General features: G+C 26.5%; 3 protein-coding genes across 8 annotated transcripts; 1 reads left to right on the forward strand and 2 right to left on the reverse strand.

The window, feature by feature from the left end:
* Nucleotides 1–462: 462 nt before the first annotated feature.
* Aldh (Aldehyde dehydrogenase) lies at nt 463–3,561 on the reverse strand. Of its 4 annotated transcripts, none has more exons than XM_035867462.2 (2): nt 3,420–3,561; nt 463–2,217 (listed from the first exon to the last, which is right to left on the reverse strand). In XM_035867462.2, the coding sequence occupies exon 2, from the start codon at nt 2,130–2,132 to the stop codon at nt 600–602; it is 1,533 nt and encodes a 510-aa protein (XP_035723355.1). In that variant the 5' UTR covers nt 2,133–2,217; nt 3,420–3,561; the 3' UTR covers nt 463–599. The 4 variants fall into 4 exon arrangements, with proteins under 4 accessions (XP_035723355.1, XP_035723353.1, XP_035723352.1 ...); XM_035867460.2 differs by lacking the exon at nt 3,420–3,561 and adding an exon at nt 2,597–2,728; XM_035867459.2 differs by lacking the exon at nt 3,420–3,561 and adding an exon at nt 2,560–2,581.
* Nucleotides 3,442–7,439, forward strand: LOC118442169 (ATP-dependent DNA helicase Q5). Of its 2 annotated transcripts, none has more exons than XM_035867451.2 (13): nt 3,442–3,677; nt 3,882–4,006; nt 4,089–4,253; nt 4,338–4,514; nt 4,595–4,774; nt 4,845–4,950; nt 5,036–5,147; nt 5,258–5,485; nt 5,580–5,777; nt 5,878–5,998; nt 6,060–6,149; nt 6,295–6,477; nt 6,560–7,438. In XM_035867451.2, the coding sequence occupies exons 1-13, from the start codon at nt 3,590–3,592 to the stop codon at nt 7,256–7,258; spliced, it is 2,472 nt and encodes an 823-aa protein (XP_035723344.2). In that variant the 5' UTR covers nt 3,442–3,589; the 3' UTR covers nt 7,259–7,438. The 2 variants fall into 2 exon arrangements, with proteins under 2 accessions (XP_035723344.2, XP_085518115.1); XM_085661989.1 differs by having other exon boundaries at nt 3,610–3,708; nt 6,560–7,439.
* On the reverse strand, nt 7,242–22,559 carry LOC118442170 (scavenger receptor class B member 1). 2 transcript variants are annotated; one of them, XM_035867453.2, is made up of 8 exons: nt 21,901–22,559; nt 14,804–15,059; nt 14,424–14,565; nt 11,475–11,675; nt 10,823–11,047; nt 9,913–10,075; nt 9,149–9,393; nt 7,242–8,639 (listed from the first exon to the last, which is right to left on the reverse strand). In XM_035867453.2, exons 1-8 carry the CDS (start codon nt 22,115–22,117, stop codon nt 8,613–8,615), a joined length of 1,476 nt encoding a protein of 491 aa, XP_035723346.1. In that variant the 5' UTR covers nt 22,118–22,559; the 3' UTR covers nt 7,242–8,612. The 2 variants fall into 2 exon arrangements, with proteins under 2 accessions (XP_035723346.1, XP_035723345.1); XM_035867452.2 differs by having other exon boundaries at nt 7,242–8,892.

Consider the following 22,559-nt stretch of genomic DNA (forward strand, 5'->3'; position numbering starts at 1 on the left):
TATAGTGACATTTCAAAAAATGGCGCGTCATTTGCATAAATTTATAATAAGAAAATTCTAATACAATAAGCAAAATTATGCACGCAATAATCAATATAATATTTATTTAACAAATATATCTATAATTTTATATATATTAAAAAATTTTCGACAGTTGGTAATAGTGCGATGTTAAAATAAAAATATTCATAATCTATAACTAGTCTTTGTATATTACATAAAGAAAACCATAAAAGTAATAATGATAAAACTTAATAGTTGTTTAAAACTAATTTTCTTATTTAACTAGACTTTAGCATATATTGGGAGTAATTAAAATAAATTTAGATAGGCAGGTTTTAGGTTAATAGGAAGAATTATTAAATTATTAAAAATTAAACAAATTTTAATAATTTTTTAAAGATGTTTTATTAAATTTTTATTCAAACATTAATCTTTTTTATATTATATTGTGTTAAACTATGTTAAATGGAAGCTTATCTTTTAAAAATTTTATTATTTATTATATATCAAAATAAAAAAATATATATTAATATATTTAATTGTTAATATTATTTAATATATAGTAATAATATATACGATAAAATATAGAGGAAGAATTAACTGTTTTTCTTATCTATTTTAACTATAACCGTTTTAACTTCTGTATATGCTTCAAGGCCATATTCTCCAAGCTCTCTTCCATGGCCTGACATTTTATAGCCACCAAATGGTGCTTGAACACTTATAGTATTGTAAGTGTTTACCCATACAGTGCCAGCACGTAATCCTTGAACCAAATAATTAGCTTTATCTATATCTTTCGTAAATACAGCAGCAGCTAATCCATAATCAGAATTATTAGCACGTTCTATAACTTCGTCCATATTTTTGAATTTTAAGATTTGTTGAACTGGTCCAAAGATTTCTTCCTTGGCAATAGTCATATCGTCAGTGACATCCGCAAATACAGTTGGTGCAACAAAATAGCCTTTTTCACCTACACGATTTCCACCGGTAACTAATTTAGCACCTTGCTCTTTTCCAGTGTTTATCATAGAAATTATCTTATTCATTTGGGCTTCATTTATTTGTGGACCTTGTTCAGTATTTTCATCAAATGGATTACCAACTGTTCTAATTTGAGCACGTTTAGCACTTTTTTCTACAAATTCATCATAAATTTTCTCATCTACATATGTTCTAGAACCTGCACAACAGCATTGACCCATATTAAAAAATAATCCAAAATGAGCTGTTTCAACTGCATGTTTGAAATCAGCATCAGAGAGAATGATGTTTGGTGACTTTCCACCTAATTCTAACGTTGTTCGTTTTAAATTGCTTTTAGCTGCACCTGCTTGTATCAATTTTCCTACTTCTGTTGAGCCAGTAAAAGCTACTTTATCAACATTATTGTGCGCAACTAATGCAGCTCCAGCTTTACCAAAACCAGGTACAACGTTTACAACACCCTTGGGAAAACCAGCTTCCTTTACTAATTGTGCGATATACAAAGCAGTTAATGGCGTTTGCTCAGCAGGTTTTAAAACAACAACATTTCCAGTGGCTAATGCTGGTGCTATTTTCCAAGCCATCATTACCATAGGAAAATTCCAAGGAATAATTTGTCCGCATACCCCAATAGGCTCGTGTTTAGTATAAGCAAAAAATTTTCCATCTATAGGAATAACTTTACCATGATTTTTATCTGCCCATCCTCCATAATATCTTAAGGTCGAAATAACTCCCGGAACATCGAAAGCATATGCGTTTGAATAAGGTTTACCGTTGTCCAATGTTTCTAAAGAAGCAAGATACTTATGGTCTCGTTCTACCAAATCTGCCAATCTATTTAAAAGAAGTCCTCTTTGAGAAGCATCCATAGTTCTCCAAGGTGACCCCAATTTAAATGCATTATTAGCAGCATGTACGGCAAAATCAATATCTGCTACATCACCTTCTTGTACTTCGGCAATAATTTCACCAGTAGTAGGATTTATTGTAGGAAAAGTATTTCCAGATTTGGATTTGTGCCACTCATTGTCAACAAATATGCCGGTATATAAAATCGGTGGTTTAGTTTCTGGTGCGGGAAGACTTGCAGTAGAAAATAATCGATAAGCACGAATTTTACTTACTAAACGATTCATTTTTTAATCCTCTTTGTTTTCCTCTTCTTTCCTCTGCTTTCCAACGGATACGTTCCTTACTGCTCGAATAATTCTACTGTCGTTTCTGTAATAAGAAATCAAGTGAATCACAATGATTCGAAGATTAATAATGACGAAAATAGTTACTTATCATTACTTATGTAATTGTTTTTTTGAATAAACTCCAACGTCATTAAGATATGAGGCATAAAAACATTATATATTATTATATTACACTTCTATGAAATTATATATTAATTTAATCGGATTCGAAAACAAGACGAATTACTAATGATTCGAATTTTGTGTAATTATTGATATAATAAAAATGATAGCGAAGAAAATAATATTTTTATTCTTAAATTTCTCTCGTTAAATTAAAGAAATTTTAAGAAGTAAAAAGAAGTATTAAAAATAAACTTCTTACGTCGAATATGAAATTAAAAAGAAACATTAAAAATAACCTTGTATCGTCAAAGAAATTGATTAGCTAACACTCATCGATTGTACATTCTTAATGAATGTATATTTATCGTTAATAGATGTCTCACTTCTGTTTATATGAATATTTAAATTCAAATAAAAAATAATATATTTCAAACACAATTATTTCTATTCATTTAATTCTTATGATTATTTCTTTCTTTTTTTTTTTCTTCTTTTTTTTTTTTTTTTTTTTTTTTTTTAATAATAAATTACAGAATCGATTGTATTATTCGTTTTTCGTATCTTTATAAATTTTGTATCTGATTTTCATCTGAATCTCTATGTTCAAATCTATTGATTGAATCCATTTGAAATCTATCTTCTTAAATAACAGTTTTAAATATTAGTATTAGATATCAGTATTATTTAAATATTAGTATTAGAGAGAGAGAGAGAGAGAGAGAGAGAGAGCAAAGTTTAATTTAAAGATTCACTTTTTCCAAATTTTTTTCTTTGGAAAAAAAATGTCATGTTAAAAAATGGTATTTTTTCGAGAATAATTTATGCGTAAATAAAAAGCTTTTTCAAACATATGGAACACTATGATTCTACAGTAAACTTTCCTCTTTAAAATAATAACTTATTTATCAAAATTGATAAAAAATTAAAAGACTACTGTTAGAGATTATTATCATTATTGGCGTAAATAATATTTATGACATTGTTCACGATAAGAATTTTCTATTATGATATACACAAAATTTGCAGACAAGCAAGTTTGTATCACCACTACTGATTATCATATTACCTTTGAATGTATATATATATATATATATATTATTTTTGTAAAGTAGGAATTACCTGTTTATTTCAATAACTGATATTCAGATTTTCTTAACCATATCACAGTTTGTACTTGTAGTTCATATTTTATTCATATATGTCGCTAAAGTCGCACATGCTTCGAGAGAAAATTGATGGACGGATTTAATTTATTTTATATATTGATTCTATTGTAATAATTAACAAAAATGTTGTCAAGCGTATTAAAGTCTGTATTTGGTTATGATGACTTTAAAAGTGATATACAGAAACGTGCCACCAGTGCTGTTTATGAAGGTTGGATATTTCTATTGTAAATACAAATGAGGTCGTTTTTTTTTAAATTTCAAATATTTTATTAAATATATAACTATAAGAAGATTATGAATATATGTATACATTTTATATATATATATATATATATATATATATATATAAAATATATAAAAAGATATTTATCTAGTAGATAGAAAAAAATAACTATCAAGTTAATTATTTTAGGTAAACATGATGTTTATGTTTGTATGCCCACTGGATCAGGCAAGTCGCTTTGTTTTCAATTACCATCTATAATGAAAAAAGATAAAGTTGCAATTGTATTTTCACCATTATTAGCTCTCATGAAGGTACATAAGAATTTTATAAATTATTTAGATACAAGATATTATTAAATATGAATTAAATTATATTAGAAAATATTTCATATAGAATCAAGTGGATTTTTTAGTTAATAAAAAAATTAAAGCCGTTTCGTTAAATTCAAATACAACTACTAAAGATAGAAATGCAATAATGAAAGAATTATCATCAAATTCGCCGCAAATCAAATTATTATATGTTACACCTGAAATGGGAGCGCAGAAGCATTTTCAAGTAAGTAGTTATATCTATGAAATTTCTATGTAATCCTTAATTATATCATTGTCATTTTATTCCTAATATTTTTTTACATTATAGGAACTTATAATTAAATTACAAAAAGCTAAGGCTATATCTTATTTTATTGTTGATGAAGCACATTGTTTAAGCCAATGGGGTCATGATTTTAGACCTAGTTACAGACAATTAGGTGTATTTAAAAAGCTTTGTCCTGATGTTCCTATAATTGCTTTAACTGCTACAGCTGCAAAAGAGGTATATATATTTTTCTTTAACAAATTATTATGTATATAAATATATATATATATATATTTATGTTTATAATATTTTTTCAGGTAGTAGTTGACATATTAAAGACATTGAACATGAAAAATATACTAAAATTTTCAATTCCAGTGTTTCGTCCTAATCTTTATTATGACGTATGGTTTTTAGAAGTATTAGATAAACCATTTGATCATCTTAAAAATTTCATTGTGGAAGCTCTTGGTCCATTAAATGATTCTCTACCAAAAGTAATAAAAATAATTCTTATATCATTTTTTCCTTTTTGCTAATTTTTTATGTAATAAGTAATATTTACAGGATAAGAGAAATTGTGGTATTATTTATTGTAGAAAAAAAGAAGCAACAGAAATTATAGCTAATAAATTAAATATGTTTAATATTCCAACATTGGCCTATCATGCTGGTAAGTAGAAATAATAAAAATAGACGAGTAATTGTTTAGTATTATAAAATATATGATATATGAGTATTGTTCATTCTATTCATAGGTTTAAAAAATCAAGAACGTAATGAAGTTCAAAATAAATGGACAGTGGGTGAAGTTTCTGTTATTGCAGCAACATGCAGTTTTGGAATGGGTGTTGATAAACCAACTGTGAGGTATATACAAATTATTACAAATATCTTCCATGGCTTATATGTATATATATATATATATAAGTTATTATTAATATTGCATTATCTAAATAATTTATAAATGTTATTATTAGATTTGTGGTACATTGGACAGTTCCACAAAATATTGCAGCATATTATCAAGAATCTGGTAGAGCAGGTAGAGATGGTAATCCAGCCTTTTGCAGAGTATATTTCTCTAACGAAGAATTTGGAATTATTTCATTTCTAATAAAGGAAGAACATTCTCAGAAAAGAACAGAATTTGCAGAAGTACAATGGAAGAATTTTGAAAAAAGTGTTGCATATTGTCTAAAGACCAAGTAAAGTATTTAAAAATTAATTAAACATATTTTATATATTTTAATTAAATAATACGATATTTTTTATCTAATTTGTAATAACATTTTTCTTTAGATGTCGACATAGTGTATTTTCTAAATACTTCGGAGATAGTCCACCTGCGTGCAAAAATCGTTGCGACGTATGTAAAAATAAAAATATTGTTGAAGCAAGAATATCACAATTTGAAATGTGTCGATCACGACCGGATAGATATTCGAAGAAATCTTCGAGTAGCGCAGATGGTTTTGCATTTTCTAAATATGATGATATGTGAGTATCGGATAAAATTTTAAAGAAGATCAATATATTTCTATTACAAAAAAAAATATATATATATATATATTTATTAATAATTTTTATTCATTTGTAGGAGCGAGTGTCAAGAAGCTTGCGTTCCAAGAGAAAAATTAATTGCCGATTCTAAACGGGAAACTAAAGAATTAATTGAAAAGCAATTTGCTTTGCGCCGAAATAACAATCGTAACGAAGAGGTATATATATTTAAGTATATGCAAATATATATGATAACATTTTCATTTCATGTTATTTTAGGTGAGAAAAAGAAATAATGAAGATGCTAAGCGATCTAATGTTCGTGCAGCTGAGAGTACTGATATAAAAATAAAGGGTTTGACTGTGCAGGTAAGTAAATTATTAATCATATCTTGAATAAACAAAATATTTCATTAATAAGTAATGTATCGGTAATATTACAACATGTATGTATATGGGCGTATGTATATAAACAAATTTTTTTATTAATATTTTTATTTTGAATTTTATCTAGTTACGAGAACATTTTTATGATAAGTTAAAAACAGTCTTATATGAAAATTATAAATGTGTATGTAAAAAATCTGGGAAAGATTTTCAAGAAAATGACATGCATAATATAGCTTATCAATTAGAATACAATGTGCTCTGTAGTACAAGACTTCTTAACAAGTACAAATTTGATATGTCTAAATTGGTATGTATAATGTATTAATCCTGTAAACAAGATCATTAAGGTTTTATATGTGTATTATATAAGAGATGTATATTGCATTCAGATTTCATCTATACGAATGTGTACTAATAATGATACGACACATGAAGCATTAATAGAATATATTAATTATGAAGTTCATCCTCAAACAACAGCATCTAAAGCAGTGCCCACGAATGTAAATGATGATCAAAATAAATTAAAGAATAATAATATTAAAAGAAATGAAAAAAATAAACAATGTAAAATTATATCGTATTCACAAGACAAATCAAACAATAGTTCTCATGATACTGGATTCAAAACAGCTTTAGAAATTAAAAATAGCAATCAAATGGAAGTTAGTGAAAACGATGAGACCAAAAATTATAATGTAACTTATATTAACAATGAAATTAAAACAATGAAGACTGTACGTGAAGAAAAAGAAACAAGAATAAAAGACCATGATGTTGCTTTCGTTTCAGCCAGGGTGATTAATGAAAACAATGTTCAAACTGCAAAGGAAAAAATGTGTAGTGTGCCCAAAACCAGTATTAAAAAGAAAAAAGTTAATAAAAATGTCAATGCAAAAAGAAAAATTTATGAATATCTTTTAACTAATGGAAATTCCATCAGTAAAGATACGACTACAGACAATAAATCAGAAACTTTAAGCAATAATGAAAAACTTATAAATGAGGTTAAAGTTTGTAAGGATAAAAATAAGCGTAAAGTTAATAATTCATTCGACGATACTTATAGTAAGAAAAGAAAAAACTGAAAATCTAAATATAAAAAACAATTCAATAAAAATGGAAATTTTCGCAAACTTAAAAGAAACAAAAACAATATAATGGATAATGTTTGTACTGTCCTAAAAAATAATTTCCTAACTATAAAATCATTAGAGAAGTAATCCATTTATATATAATCTATCTTATAAATGTATGTGTATACACATATATATATATATATATGTATGTATATAACAATTATACAAGTATATTTATACGGAGGATTGTATTTATTTATCAGTCACTGCATATATAAGACATATTCATCAATTCTATGTATTATGATATAGTATAATAAATAAAATAACATTATTTAGGATTCACTTTGAATATATTTTTAAAATAAAGAAAAATAATAGATGAATAACATGTGAATTTCTTATAAATATCTTAAATAAAAATCATGTGCTTATTATTGTCCACGTTTTTGAGGTTATTCCATTGGCAAGATCGTTAGTGGACATTATTTATCACTAAAACTACATTATATCATAACAATAATTTAATTTTTTGTTCGTTCTTAATCATTTATTTCACAAATATGACTTCTATCTATCTTCCATAAATTATAACACTTTATTAAAAAATACTTAATTTACGTATACAAAATGTCATGTGTTATTGTTCACACGCAATAAGTACACAAATAATTATTATTAACTTCATTCACGAAAAAGTCAGCTTACTTTCTTTATAATATTATTTACATATTTACATATTTACTTCTTTATCGCAATTATTATACAGTAACGAAATGTAAAAGTATAAATGTTCACAATACGTACTTTAAAGTAGAAATACTACTTTTGCAATAAAAATCACTTTAATTACCATTTATCGTTCTTTGATATAATAATTCAAAATTATTTAATGTTATTCAATTATTACTAATCGAATTAAAAAATTCGTATTAGAATTTACAAGAATATAAAAATCGATTGATTCGAATAGGATTCGACTTTCTAATTAAAAATTAGAATTATTTTTGACCAATGTTTTGAGTACAAAAGATAAAGAGAAAAAAAAACAAAATGGCGATTAAAAGAAGTACCTCGATTTAAAACATAATACGATTTTCCATTTCTCTGTCCTCTTGACATTTTATTTGTTGTAAGAAAAAAGGGCAGGAGAGGATGACATCGTTTTATTTGGAATTATTGAAGACTCATATCTTATTCGCCAATCATATTTCATTTTCGGATATTGAATGTATTTACGAAAGGATATTAGATCGACGAGTGTGTATATAGTCCTTGACGATGATAGCCTCTTTCTACGTCTTGAACGGCTCGTATGTTTACAATCAAACATTTATTTCGTTCTTCATTGTTGATAAATTTTCTAGTATGTCGGATGTAAATTTGTTCTCTGAATGATTAAGCAAAGCATTATAATAACTTTCTGCTTCTTTTATTTTCATGGAAGACCTTCTATTGTTAAAAAATTGTAATCTTTTTTTAAGAAGTAATTTACGATAAAGAAGTAATTTAACAATGCTCCAAATAAAAAGAATTGAGCCAATAATGAACATGAGGTATTTAGTGATTTCTTCTAATACTGGTAAAATATTTAAATATAAGTAAAACAATGAGTTTCTGTTCGTTGGTAATTCGTACATTCCCTAAAAGATAAAAAAAGAAGAAAGAGAGAATAATATGATTTGTAAAAGAGCGCGTAAATATTCGATAAAAAATTAGTACCAAATATAGCCTATAGACGGTGCAACAAACAATCGTCAATTTAAAAGTCGCGCCGTAAGTTTTGATATTCGCGTCGTCGTAATCGTGTAATTATTAATTTATTTTACAGATTTATTTTTTTGGCAATTAATCTCACGATTATAACAATCGCTTAACAAATAATATATCGATACTTACGATTTCAAACCAAAGAAGTGGAAGAACAAAGTTAGAAAACTTTTCTACTTTTGCCATATGTCCAATATCCTGCAATGCCATGTTAATTTGAAAACGGAAAGCCAAATCAACTGGTAAGCCTGATTGTGGTTGTATATAAAAATAAGATTCGTGTTTCTTTGGATCTGGTTTTAAACCGTTTACAGCCTCAAGAAGAGATGGATGAGATTTGTAAAAATGTGGATAGGACAGTGCTATTGGGAAACCTGAAAAGAAATAAAATAAAATAAAATAAAATACAGGTTAAAGAAAAAAAAAAAAAAAAAACAAAAAAGAAAAAAGATTTCATAATCTTTACAGATTCTTTCATTTAAAGAAAATTACATGAACGAATCGATCGATTCATTACGTCAGAAAGTAATTCATAACTATCCTTAATATTTTCATTGTTTTTTCTTTTTTTTTTTTTTTTGACATTAGAATTTGAAAATTAGATAGTTAAGATAGGCGCACGTGTAATTTTTTTAATTCTAATGAAATAATAGTTGATTATCGTACATCCATTATACCGTTAATATCACATTTTTTAGTAATGTAAGTAACGTTTTAAAATACGTAATCGGTGTACAAGAAAAAGAAAAAAACGGCATATTGAAAGTAATTGATTTCTTCGAAACTTTTAAATCAAGATGAAAGAAGAAGAAGAAGAAGAAGAAGAAGAAGAAGAAGAAGAAGAAGAAGAAAAAGAAGGAAAAGAAGATATTTCGTAAAGAAATGTAGCCTACCGTAATAACAAGCGGTTACGTCCACTAAACCTGGTGGTAAGCAATATCCTTCTCGACAGTAACATTTGTTTTCTTCTCTATAAACACCGTTGTCCATTTCATTTTCCATAAAATTATATTTGTAAGCATATAAGCCTTTAATAACTTTTTCATCGGTTCGCGTCTGTAATATATATGTCATTAAAAATTAATTTTCATTATCGATGATATGTTAATACGTAAAAGTAAATAACATTAACCTTCTATAACCTAATTTTTTGGTTCATGGTTACATAGAAATTATATAATGTGAAAGTAATAGTATTATTCATACTAGTATAATTATATAATGTGAAAGTTATAACATTATTTATATTGATGTAATAATAATAATAATAATAATTATAATAATAATAATAATAATAATAATAATAATAATCTACTAAAAATATAATATAAAAAATTATTACAGAATAATGTAATATATGTATATAATTACTTTAATTTATGATATAGTAATATTTTAAATTATACTTGTATAAAAAATAATAATTATTATAATACTAGCATAAATAATATCTATTAATAAAATAGTAAATAATATAATTATTATAGTATATAATTTAGTATAATATATATTTTTATATTAATAATAATATATTTTAATAATTATATTTTTAATATATATATATATATACAAATAAAAAAAGACAAAAAAAGAAATAAAAAAAGTCATAAAAAAAAGAAGACAAAAAATATCGAATGTGAATTAACAATTAATTTTCTAACGATAAATTAAAAATTTAACGTGTATATATATATATGTATACATATATATATATATATATATATATATATATACATACAAGTGTCTGATTTAAATGTAGTATGGGTTTATAGAAGGATTAACGATTCTATAATTTAAATTTACCATGTGGGCACTACGACAAAGACTTTTTCGAAAAAAAAGAAGAGTATCGTTAGGTTGTATGTAAGTTGGAAATTTAGTTCCATCACTAGCACCATTAATGTTCGCACATCTTCCTTTCCAGTGGGGAAGATTAACGTTGCCGTTATATTTATCGATCAGACCAGTCATTTTCACGTCCTTTTCACCGGTGTAAAAAGTCTCGTAATCACCTTCGAAGTCATACATCTGAAGAAAAAGGAAAAAGAAAAGTAATAAAAAAGGAAAAAAAAAGAAAAGAAAAAAAGAAAAAAAAGAAGAACGGAGATGTTGCGACGATGAAAAATTTTCCATTATATAAGTCACAATTATAACGATAAAATGATAGAGTTCTTGAAAAATCATTACACACAAATATGAATATTATTATTACACAGTAGTTGTCATGATGCTAGGAAGAGAAGGTTCATTTACTTCAATGCGTCATGCTAGTTAGCTAAGTTACTATGAAAAAGAAAAAAAGAAAAATGATCTACAGTATTATAAAATCTTTTGGCTGTATGATATATTTCATTGAATTCTAAAGGTACATATAAATCAATAATTCGAGTTTATTAAATCAATACGATATTATGACTCTTAAATACATAAACTATAATTCATATATCAAACTTACTCTGTCGATAAGACCGAGTTTATCAAATTTGATCCACGATGGCATAATTTGATTTCCAAGTGTAAGCAGAGTAGATTCGTAACCAAACATGAACTCTCGAGCAGTCATTGGTACCAAAGGTTTTGAATCTGTTTGATGGATTAACACATTTAAACCCCATCTTGTCAAGTACGTTGCTTCTCTCATTACATTGGTTATACTCTGGAAATTACAAATTTATATTTATATTCTAAGATATAAATTATATCGATAATTTGTATACGTGAATATTGGATATTTATCCAATGAAAGTCCTTGATTTGTCCGTGTGCATGCCTAAGGTTAATTAATTAAAATAAAATAAATATTGGTTTTTCTTTTCTTCACTTATATATATATATATATATAAGTGAAGAAAAGAAAAATAAATGTGGAAAGTTAAAGTCCAAATAATGTTAGACGTCGATTTAATATGATCTTCACTCTACAACGACTTGACTAAGACTGACATGAATCGATAAAGAAAACAAAAGGAACAAAGTATAGAAGAAAGAAAAAAAAATATACGTACATACATACATACACATAGCAACGATCACATGAAGCTACGTGACTTGTTTGTATTATCTTGTTTGAATACATACATATTTACACTGTTTATATTTCCGCTTTGTGACTTAGTATCGAAGTATCGTAAATAATGTTATTCCATTTTATATGACAGATTAGCGATTAGAGGAAAAACTAGAGCTAACATTAATTATGACAGTATTTATCTCGTATATAACTATGATTTTCGATCATTTCATTTTTTATCTTCTCTCGTATGATTTATGTTAGATGATTTTTTTTCCTATTAATATAATACGATTCTTGATTTGTGAATGACTTACTCGGATTATATCATTGATAATATGTATAATAGCGGGTGACATTTATTTTATTTTATATACATATATATATATATATATATATTATAAAATATACATATATATAGAGAGAGAGACAGTTCATTGACACGAAATGAATTACGTAATTCTTTCAACCTTTTTATTTCCTTTTATTTTTATTAAATTAATTAACTTATCAGATAATCATCAAAGAATAAAAGAAAAAAGAAAAGAAAATATATCTTTGATATGATCAATTTGATATTATCATTTCATGATGATTAACATTTAATTATTATTATAATTACTATTATGCAATTGCATTGAACCGAAAAGAAATAAATAGGATAAGTATAATTCGGGATATTGTTCGTATGATATTAACGATAGATCATACTTTTATGAAATTTGTCGAGAAGATTTCGAAAGGATGTAAAGTGATTGGCTGTTTCTCTATGTCACAATACGTGAAATTACTTTTTCTACGCATGACCTGCAATATTTCGTCATAAAATCTAATATGCATTTTGTTTTTGACCGACAGTTAGTCAACGATAGGCATCGATGAAAATCGTTGCAAAATAATGATCGATAAGTAATTCATAGTTATGAATTAGATTTCTATCGTCCAATTTGAATCGTATGTCTTTTTTTTCCATACAAATATTAATTTATGATATCACTTTTACACGAAATTTATGTGATTCGTGTCATTATCAATAATCGTGATATAAAAAATATTTAACATTTACCGTTTCTTCTTCTTTTTCTTTTACTTTTGGTTGACATTTATTTAAAAATCATGCATTTTTTTTCGATTAATTGAAGAAAAAAGATTTCTCTTTCTCTTTCTCTTTCTCTTTCTCTCTCTGTCTCTGTCTCTGTCTCTGTCTCTCTCTCTCTCTCTCTCTCTCTCACTTCTGTCATCGAGCATTAGAATATTTTCCTTGAAGATTTTCGTAAGAATACCACGTTAAGATTACCTCATACTAATTCGTGTAATTTCTTCGTAGGAAAGTAGAAAGGAGTAGTAAGAAGAGAACGAAGAGAGGAAGGAGGATGAGGAGGAAGAAGAGGAGAAGGAGAAGGGATGGACAGAACGTCGGAGGAAAGTGGAACGTTAGCGTCTGTTACGTGCGAAGCTCGTAAATACGATCGAGAATGTTTTGCTGTTCGTAAACGAAGATCCAAGGTAATTTTATCTTTGTTCTTTTATATTAACATATATATATGCAGGATTTGCCGTTATTGGATGATGATTCATCGAAGATAAAAATTCGGGAAGTATTTATTGTATATGTCCGTCTCTCTGTGTGATTGTTCGCGTTTGTAACTGAAATGACTGATTAATCAGTATCTTAATACGTGTTAAGCATAACATTAAAATCGATTCGATATTATTGAATTCAGTATTTTATTCCTGCTGATTCTACAGAAAATTAAATTCGCAAGAAGATCGAAGATAGAGAATTAATATTCGTTTTATATTATTTTATTTTATTTTATTTTATTTTACTTTATTTTATTTTATTTTATATATATATATATATATATATATATATATATATATATGTATGTATCCTTTCTACGCATTTACACGTTCAGTCTATCTGACTAGAAAAGGTCAATCACATGGAGAGTCTACGACATTGCCAAGGCTAACGTTTATACGAGTTTCTATATACGGAAAACGTTGGAAAAGTAAAATAAAGGAAAAATATTTTAATTGCGAATGGAATAATTTTTTACGTGCAAACAATACGATCTGTATATCTATATGATTTTTATAGATTATACGAAAATATTTTAGTATATTATCATATGTTCGTGCTTTTCGATTTATTTTTCTTTGCCTTGTGATGACAGATTATTTCCAAAAGATTATATTCAAAATTAAATAGATAATCTCATAAATTTTTTCACATTGTATCACGTATTATATATTATATATATAAAGATGTATATTTCTTTCGTATATTGTTCATAATTTCATTACGATACATTATAGAGAATAAAAAAAAAAAAATAAAAAGAAAAAAAAAAGAAAAAAGAAAAAAAGAACACAAATTTGTATACTCACTAGAAGTGCGATATTAGGTAAGATGAGAATATCTTGTTCAGTACCATTACTCATTTCCGGTATATATATTAAAGGATGAAGTGGTGTGACGGATACAGTGCCATTGCTGTTAAATTTGATGTTGCCGTGTTCCATATGCTCCCTAAATTACGAAAATTAATATATCATTGCTACGAAATCAACGTAGCTTTGCTCGTTATTTATATCTATGTATAATATGTATATATCTATGCATACACATATATTTAAGGTCAGATATATTTTTTGAAATCGAACGGAAAGATTTATGTATGCTAGTCTTTTATCAATGAAAAAAAAAAAGAGAGAGAGAGAGAGAGAGCGAGAGAGGAAAAAGTGCTAATTAACTTTTTCTTACTCACTTGTATACGTAAGGTCCAATTTCCTGGAAATTGAGTTTGCTATCCTTTCCAGTTAAATAATTGTCATGATTGGTGATATTGAATAAGTAAACTTTCAAAAAAATATCCACGTCAGGTTTTCTCCAGAATTCAAATATTTCTCCTCCTTCGCCAAATGTGACTTTAAATTGGAAGAGCATATCGTAAGGTTTGCAGATAAGAATTAAAAAGCCTGAGGCGAGTCCAATTAATCCTAACATCATTAGCATGAAAATATCTGTGAATTAGAAGAAAAAAGTAAAAATAAGAGTAGGAGGAACGTGATTTACAAGATAACTTTTTATTCTCGTATCATGAATAATATATAGTTAGAATTAGCTATAGCAATCATATTAAATAGTATTCAAAGATTAGGCGTGTCGTTTTTTCTAGAGATATATTTTTTTTTCTCCTTTTTTTTTCTTTCTTTTTTTTTTTTTTTTTTTTTACTCCTAGATTTTCATCGAACATTTATTTTATTCATCGTATAACGTTCGTGATTTCTAACTTGATCTCTACGAGCGTTTCACGTGAACTTTATCGTTGCAATAAAGTGCAACAAAGTGAAAAACTTTTGAACGGCGTTCTTATGTATTTTTGAAACCGACAAAATTCCATGTTTCTCTGAGCATGAAAGAAACATTTTGTTTGAACTTATTGCTCTTTCCATGACCGGTCAAGTCTATGAAATATCACGAAGTCGCGTTGAAAATTTTTTCTTTTCTTTTGCCCTAGTTGAATGCGAAATATTCTATCGTGTTCTACGGAATCATGATCGTCGTTATCAGCTGGATCATAGAAAGAGAGAGGGAGAAAGAGAGAGAGAGAAAGAGAGAGAGAGAAAGAGAGAGAGAGAGAGAGAGAGAGAGAGATTAATTATAATGTCACGTAATTGATATATTGTGTTTTTATTAACGTTATAGAGAAGATAAAATTTACCAAAAATATAATGGAACATATTTTTTGGAAGCTTTTTCTTTTATTTTCACTTTTTAATTTTTGTTTGTCTTTTATTCTGATGAAATCAAGTTTTGTGTTAATAAAAGATAATGCTATATCTTTCTTTTTTTCCATAAGTAAAAGAAATTGAATATTATTTTATGAATTTATTTTAAAAATCTTTTCTATTATATGTTTCTAAAAAAGAAAAAAAAAAAAGAAAAAGAAAAAAGAAAAAAGAAAAAAGAAGAAAAAGGAAAAGAAAAAAAATTATATATATATATATATATATATATATATATAATATACATATACTATAATATTTTGTCATTAATTTTATCAATTAGGATCGAATGATTAACGTTATGTTTCGATATTAATTAGATATCTTAGGTAAAATTTGAGATAATGAGGGAAGTTTCCTCGAATTTATTTTATATCTATGGATATTAATAACGTTTCGAATAGTTATCGCGAACGAAATTAGAAATGATTTAAGAATAATGATGCGAGAACGGCGAAAGGAACTACTAAAGTTCCAGTGTCTCTCTACGACCTCATTATTTCACTGACATTATCTTCTTTAGATGATGCCAATGATCTGTGTTTGTGTGTGTGTGTGTGAGGGCAATAATGAATAGTCGTTTCTTCGAAGAAGAAGAAGAAAAGTAAAAAAGACAGAAAGAGAGAGAGAGAGAGAGAGAGAGAGAGAGAAAGAGAGAGAGAGAGAGAGAGAAAGAGAGAGAGAGAGAGAGAGAGAGAAAGAGATAGGAAGAAAGAAAAAACTATTCTTATCATTTACGTACATTTCGATAACTACATAGTAATCGATTCTCGTGTATAACTGTTAAATAATCGAGCTATAAATCATGCAGCATAGGAATGTCGATATATCGCCATCGAAAATTTATTCTCAATGGACTTGTGAAGAATTTATAGTATAATTATCAAATAAATACATTATCCATTTTGAAAACAAAAGATTTTTCTTGGATAAAAAAAATAGAGAGAGAGAGAGAGAATATCTATAAAGATTAATTTTTTCATATATGTTCGTTTGATCGAAAAAATGAATCCTATTATTCTTCGATTAGGTTACCCATCAATAAGAGAATGATGTGGCTCAAATACTTTTCGCCTTTTAAAGAAACATGTTCGCCCTCTTTTTACTTTCAAACGATTGCAAGATCGTTTACAAGTGTGGTCCTGTTAAATGATGTGGTAACAATTTTCCAGCTGGTAATCAAAGCACGACCGTCGTAACTTTACAACCAGATACAGATAGAAAGCGTACCTTACCATTGGACTAGAATTTTCCGATACTTATAATTATTTACTAGTTAGTAATTTCTATCTTCGTTTCCTTAGTTGAATTTTCTTTATTACGTTAGATATTTATTATCTCGTATATATCTCCTAGTCAAAATTATATTCGAATTTTATTCAAAATTATCGAATTCCACGTTAAAAATAATATGATACGATGACATAACAAATGATGTAATTTGACTAATAGAAATTGATTGGGTTATTAAAAAAACATTATAATCATAAATATTTAATAACAAGTAGCTCCAATTTATTTCTCGATTAAATTAATGAGTTTACTAAAGAAAGATATCTCTTAAAACAATAAATATATTACGTTTGTTTCTCTCTTTCGAAATAAAAAAAAAAAAAAAAAAAAAAAAAGAAAAAAAAATACAAGAGAATTCATAGTCATATTTTTTATTATAAAAATAATCTGAGAAAATTTTGTTTAAAAATAAAATCCGATAGAATTGAATGAACTGTGCTACGTTTTAAGAAAAATTGAAAATAAATTTAATCATGATTACAAACAAATCGTTTTGTTTATTTCGTATCTTTATTTATTCATTTTAGTTTTTGTATCCTTCATTCATTTATGTTCTGACATTGCACAAGAACAAAAGATACGATAGATTTTTGTGTCTTCATGGTGCGTGTTTCTTTCTATTATTATATTTCCTTGTTGCGTTACGATTGATATATTATTGCATCGAGGTCAACGACTCCGGCAATGACATCGCAAATCGAATAAGTCCAATTGAAAAGTTTTCTCTCTTCCTCTTTCTCTTTCTCTCTCTCTCTCTCTTTTCTTATTCTCCACGTTTAGCTAAGTTACAATACTATCTTATTATTTTATGCAATCGTTTAAAAAAATGTAATAAAAATGTGATATATAAGTTTTTGCATAACTCGTACTTTGTTTCAAAGTTAAGAAGGAATGTTAATTTCAATCTCGATGACTTTTACGAGTTACAACAACTATCAAGACAATGATCAAACGTGAAAGTGTTAAAGTTTCAAGATAATCCTAGAGTTTGAATGGCAGCCACTCCTCCGTGTAAGAAATGAAAATGAAAAACATTTTTTCTCTTTTTTATAATTCATTAAATATTTATTATAAACATATTGATGAATTATTTATTTATCGAAACATATAACAATTCTGTTATAATATTTTTAATTAATCGAATTTTTTCAATAATAATCAAATAGAAAGAAACTTTTGATTTATATCTTTTTGAAGGTGTGAAATAGAATCGATAGGAGGAATAATAAATGAAGTAATTATATAATATATAGAAAAAGGAATAAAATTTCAAATATGTCACGTTAAGTATCTTACGAATGAGGGAAGAAGAAAAGCGAGACATTGATTGACATTTTATCTTATACGGAACAAAAGCGAATGAAGAGAGTACAGAATCCGCGTGCAGTATATATAATTACAATGGAAGCTATTATTCGTATCGAGTAAACAAGGGTGTTATATTGCGTGAAATCGACGCGACAGTTCGCTGTCCTATCTATTAACATAACGACCTTATTAAAATTATTAGAAAGTAGTAATTTGAAATCATGATCCTGGATATTAACCTGGTCAATACTGAACTATATGAAAAAAATTAAAGGATGAATTTGAATATAGAAGTTTCACGTATAAAAGATTTATGAATAATAAATTTGATTCAAAGAAGATAATTTTACATTATTATTTAGTTTAATGCATTTAACTATAAAAATCAAGTAAAATCGTGCTTGATTAGAAATTAGAATGAAATTAATTGTTTATCATATATATATATATATATATATATATATATATATATATATATATAAATGGAATTATTTTAAAACAAATTTACAATATAGGCAATGGTTGTGTCTTTGTGCGTGTGTTCGTGCATTACGAAATAATTTAACAAGACCGGCATTAAAGAATTCTTTAGAAATTTCTGGTCAGGTATTTATACTTTTTTTTTCTTCCCATTTAAAATTGGTTTACTTAACTAACCAGAATAGGTTTTTTTTTTTTTTTTTTTTTTTTTTTACAAACAGTTTCAATGTCGTACGGATATGGAATTATCTACTATGGAATTATCTCCATCGTTACAACATTCGATATATATTATATGTAATCCTTTGATTCATTATAAAATTGATTGTTTTTTTTTTTTCCGCATTAATTAATATTCCGTGGATTAATTACTCGGTAAGCAATTTTATATAAAAATATTGATAAGATAATAGAAATATTCATATTCATTCGAATTAATTTTTTTTACATAGATTACATAGATTAAAATCCGTCTCCTTCTATTTCTAGTTTTTCTTTTTCTTATTATTTTTTTTTGTTTTTTTTCTTTCTTGACGAGGATTATAATTATTTTGTTATTACTTATTATGAATTATATACATGAAATTATTTTTTGACCTCACAGAAGGAACGATAACATATTCTAATCATGCATCGAATTAATGATTATCTAGTGTATGCGTTATGAATAATATAACAACCTTTGGCATGCTGAACAAAGATATGTTACACACACACATACACACACACACATATATATATATATATATAGCATATCATGTATTTGTTTAAAGTCTTTTCTATTATTCGTAAGAAGTATACTTTTCCGGAGAGTTTATCGTGCTACTGCAAAAATTTCTTTGCTTTTGTGAACAACATCTGTGTTTGTTCTTTTTCTTCTCTCTCTCTCTCTCTCTTTTTTTTTTTGTTTCTTTTCTTTTTAAGAATATATATTTAAATATGTAACTTTACATTTGTAAGTAACAATTCGATCTAGATGGAATACTTTCGAGTAGTTTATTCGGTCGCTTTCTCGATTCTTTAAAAAAAGTTTTACTTATGTTAGATTATTTTACGTTGGTATTAGTTAATTGGGCCGGTTTTTATGGTCTCTTTTTTTTTTTTTTTTTTTTTTTTTAATTCTCAAGTACAATTTTGCGACATATGTAATAACGCGTAAGTGATTTTCTTTCTTTTTTTCGGTTGGGTCATACGTTAAATCGAATAAGAAAGTACTTAGTTAAGACAGTGAAAGGTCTCGAATGAAGGAAATATGTGTCATATGTTAACAAAGTCTCTAATCATCTATATATAAAATTTATAAATATATATGTATATATTTCGAAATAAAGAAAGAGAATACTTATTTTTGTCCTTTTATCTTTTTTAATTTATGTTTATCATGCAAACTTTTAAATCTCTCATTTAATCTGTCATGCTAAGATAAATTTTGTTTTTTTTTTAAAGTTCGAGGATATGAATATTAAAATAAAAGAAAAAGAGAAAAAGAGAGAAAGAGAGAGAGAGAGAGAGAGAGAGAGAGAGAGAGAGAGAGAGAGAAAGAGAAAGATTTTACATATTTGTTTTACAAGGACTCCGATTCAAGTTGTTCTCTTGTAAGGATATAATGCTTTTCTGAATGATAAACGTGATTCGGGTATTAATTGCTTCATTTTAGTCATCGGTTTAATCAATAAGAAATTTAAAATGTGTCACATTATAATATGTATAAAAATTTTGTCTCATTTCTTTCGAGTTTCATCATTTCTAGATGACCGAGATATGATATAGTAATAGTGGTATTGGTCGACGACATGATTGTTATTGATGAAATTAAAAAAAGAAAAAAAAAAAGAAGAGAAAAGGAGAAATAAAAAAGGAAAGCAAAAAAAGAAGATAAATGGCAATTAATACGTACTTATCGGAAAATGTTTAGAAAAGAAAAAAAAAAAAAAAAAAAAAAAAAAAGAAAAACATTACGTATCGTATATTCCTTTTTATATTTGTTTTTTTTTTTATGCAAAAAAAAATGATCCATAATGCTTATTGCGTGTTGTTTCTTCTTCCGTTTCTGAGAAACATAGGGAAATGGGAAAAAAAAAGTAGAACACCGTCGGGAATAACTATTTATTGGTTTTTTTTTATTTCGATCTCTTCGATCTTCAAAGATATCAACTTTTAGCTGAGTGCAATGCATATCAATTGGAGGATATTGCGAGAATATTTTTGTTATAAAACATTTATTACGCATGCACTTATTATCTATGTATGAGATTAGAGCAGATCATACATGCAACCGGTCAAGAGCGCGTACGCGATCTTTCGCAACAGAAGTAGACTACTTTTTTCCTTTTTTTAGTTTCTTTTTCTTCTTTTTTTTTTCTTCTTTTTTTCTTTTTTTTTTTTATTCATAAAGTTAACCATCTGCTATAAATGTTTATTTGTTTATCATAATGAACTAATAAGACGTATTAATTTGTATATTAGATTTACGCGATTTACATCAAGTTTTTGATAAAATACACGAAAAATTTTATAGATCTAATGTTGACGATAATTCTTAAAGATGCATATAATGAAATTTAGTCACGCGAATACCACTAAGAAACTTATTCCTATCCGTTTTTTGCATTTTTCATATTGATTTCCGCATACCAATCGAACGTATCTTGTATTCCTAAGCAAATCTCTAATGCTTGAAAATTTGTGTTTATTCTGTTTATATAACTTAATCGAAGAGATAGCGTATAAAAAGAGAGAAAGAGAGAGAGAGAGAGAGAGAGAAAGAGAGAGAGAAAGAGAGAGAGAGAGAGAGAGAGATTTACAATTTTAATAATTTTCCTCTTCTACTTTGTTTTCTTTTTGATATATCAGGAAATATCTGAACAATTTTTATTGTTGAAAAAAAAAAAAAAGAAAAAAGAAATAAATAATTTGAAAGTCGTGAAGAAACTGTAAATATGCTAATTAAATACATTCACGTGCGTTTTCGGTAAATAAAAAAAATGTTACTCACTTCGTGACGATATTGGTGTGCCATTAGTTCGTACCGGTAAGGTCGTCGTTGCATTGAAGAACTGATTCACTACGACCGAAGACTTTCTCCGGTTTCTCGTATTCCGCGTTATCATTATTTCATCTTGTTCGTTTATACAGGTCATGCCGAAATTATTATTTATCGTAGAACATCTCCTTCCCGTCAATCTATTCCAAATCATTAATAGATCCTTCATGGTGTATACACTTCACAATAATCTTTTCTTTCGTAAAGATTAACACAAAGAATGTTTCAGAATTAATAAAATCGATGGTTAGATTCAATCTTGCAATTAAATTTACTAGAAACGAATGATTATTTTTTAAACTATTAATATATATATATATGTATTTAGTTTTTTTTTCTTTCTCTTTCTCGAAATTGTCATTAATTCTATTCGGATTAATTTTCTTTTTCTCTTTATTTTTGTTTTCTTTTTTTGTTTTTTCTTTCCCTTTTCAAAAATTTATAATCATTAACTTAATGATAATTTTTATATCTTTCTTATTCAGGAACGTTCGATTAATCCTCCGAATCACAATTAAATTCCACTTTTATTATTGCGAATAAAACTTCTATAGTAATCTTTCTTTCGGTGCGCACGCTATGCGATTCCATGCGAAAGTGATGGAAACGTG

This window comes from Vespa mandarinia, chromosome 16 (genome assembly GCF_050613455.1).
Source record: "Vespa mandarinia isolate Hongniang chromosome 16, ASM5061345v1, whole genome shotgun sequence".
Classification (NCBI taxonomy): domain Eukaryota; kingdom Metazoa; phylum Arthropoda; class Insecta; order Hymenoptera; family Vespidae; genus Vespa; species Vespa mandarinia.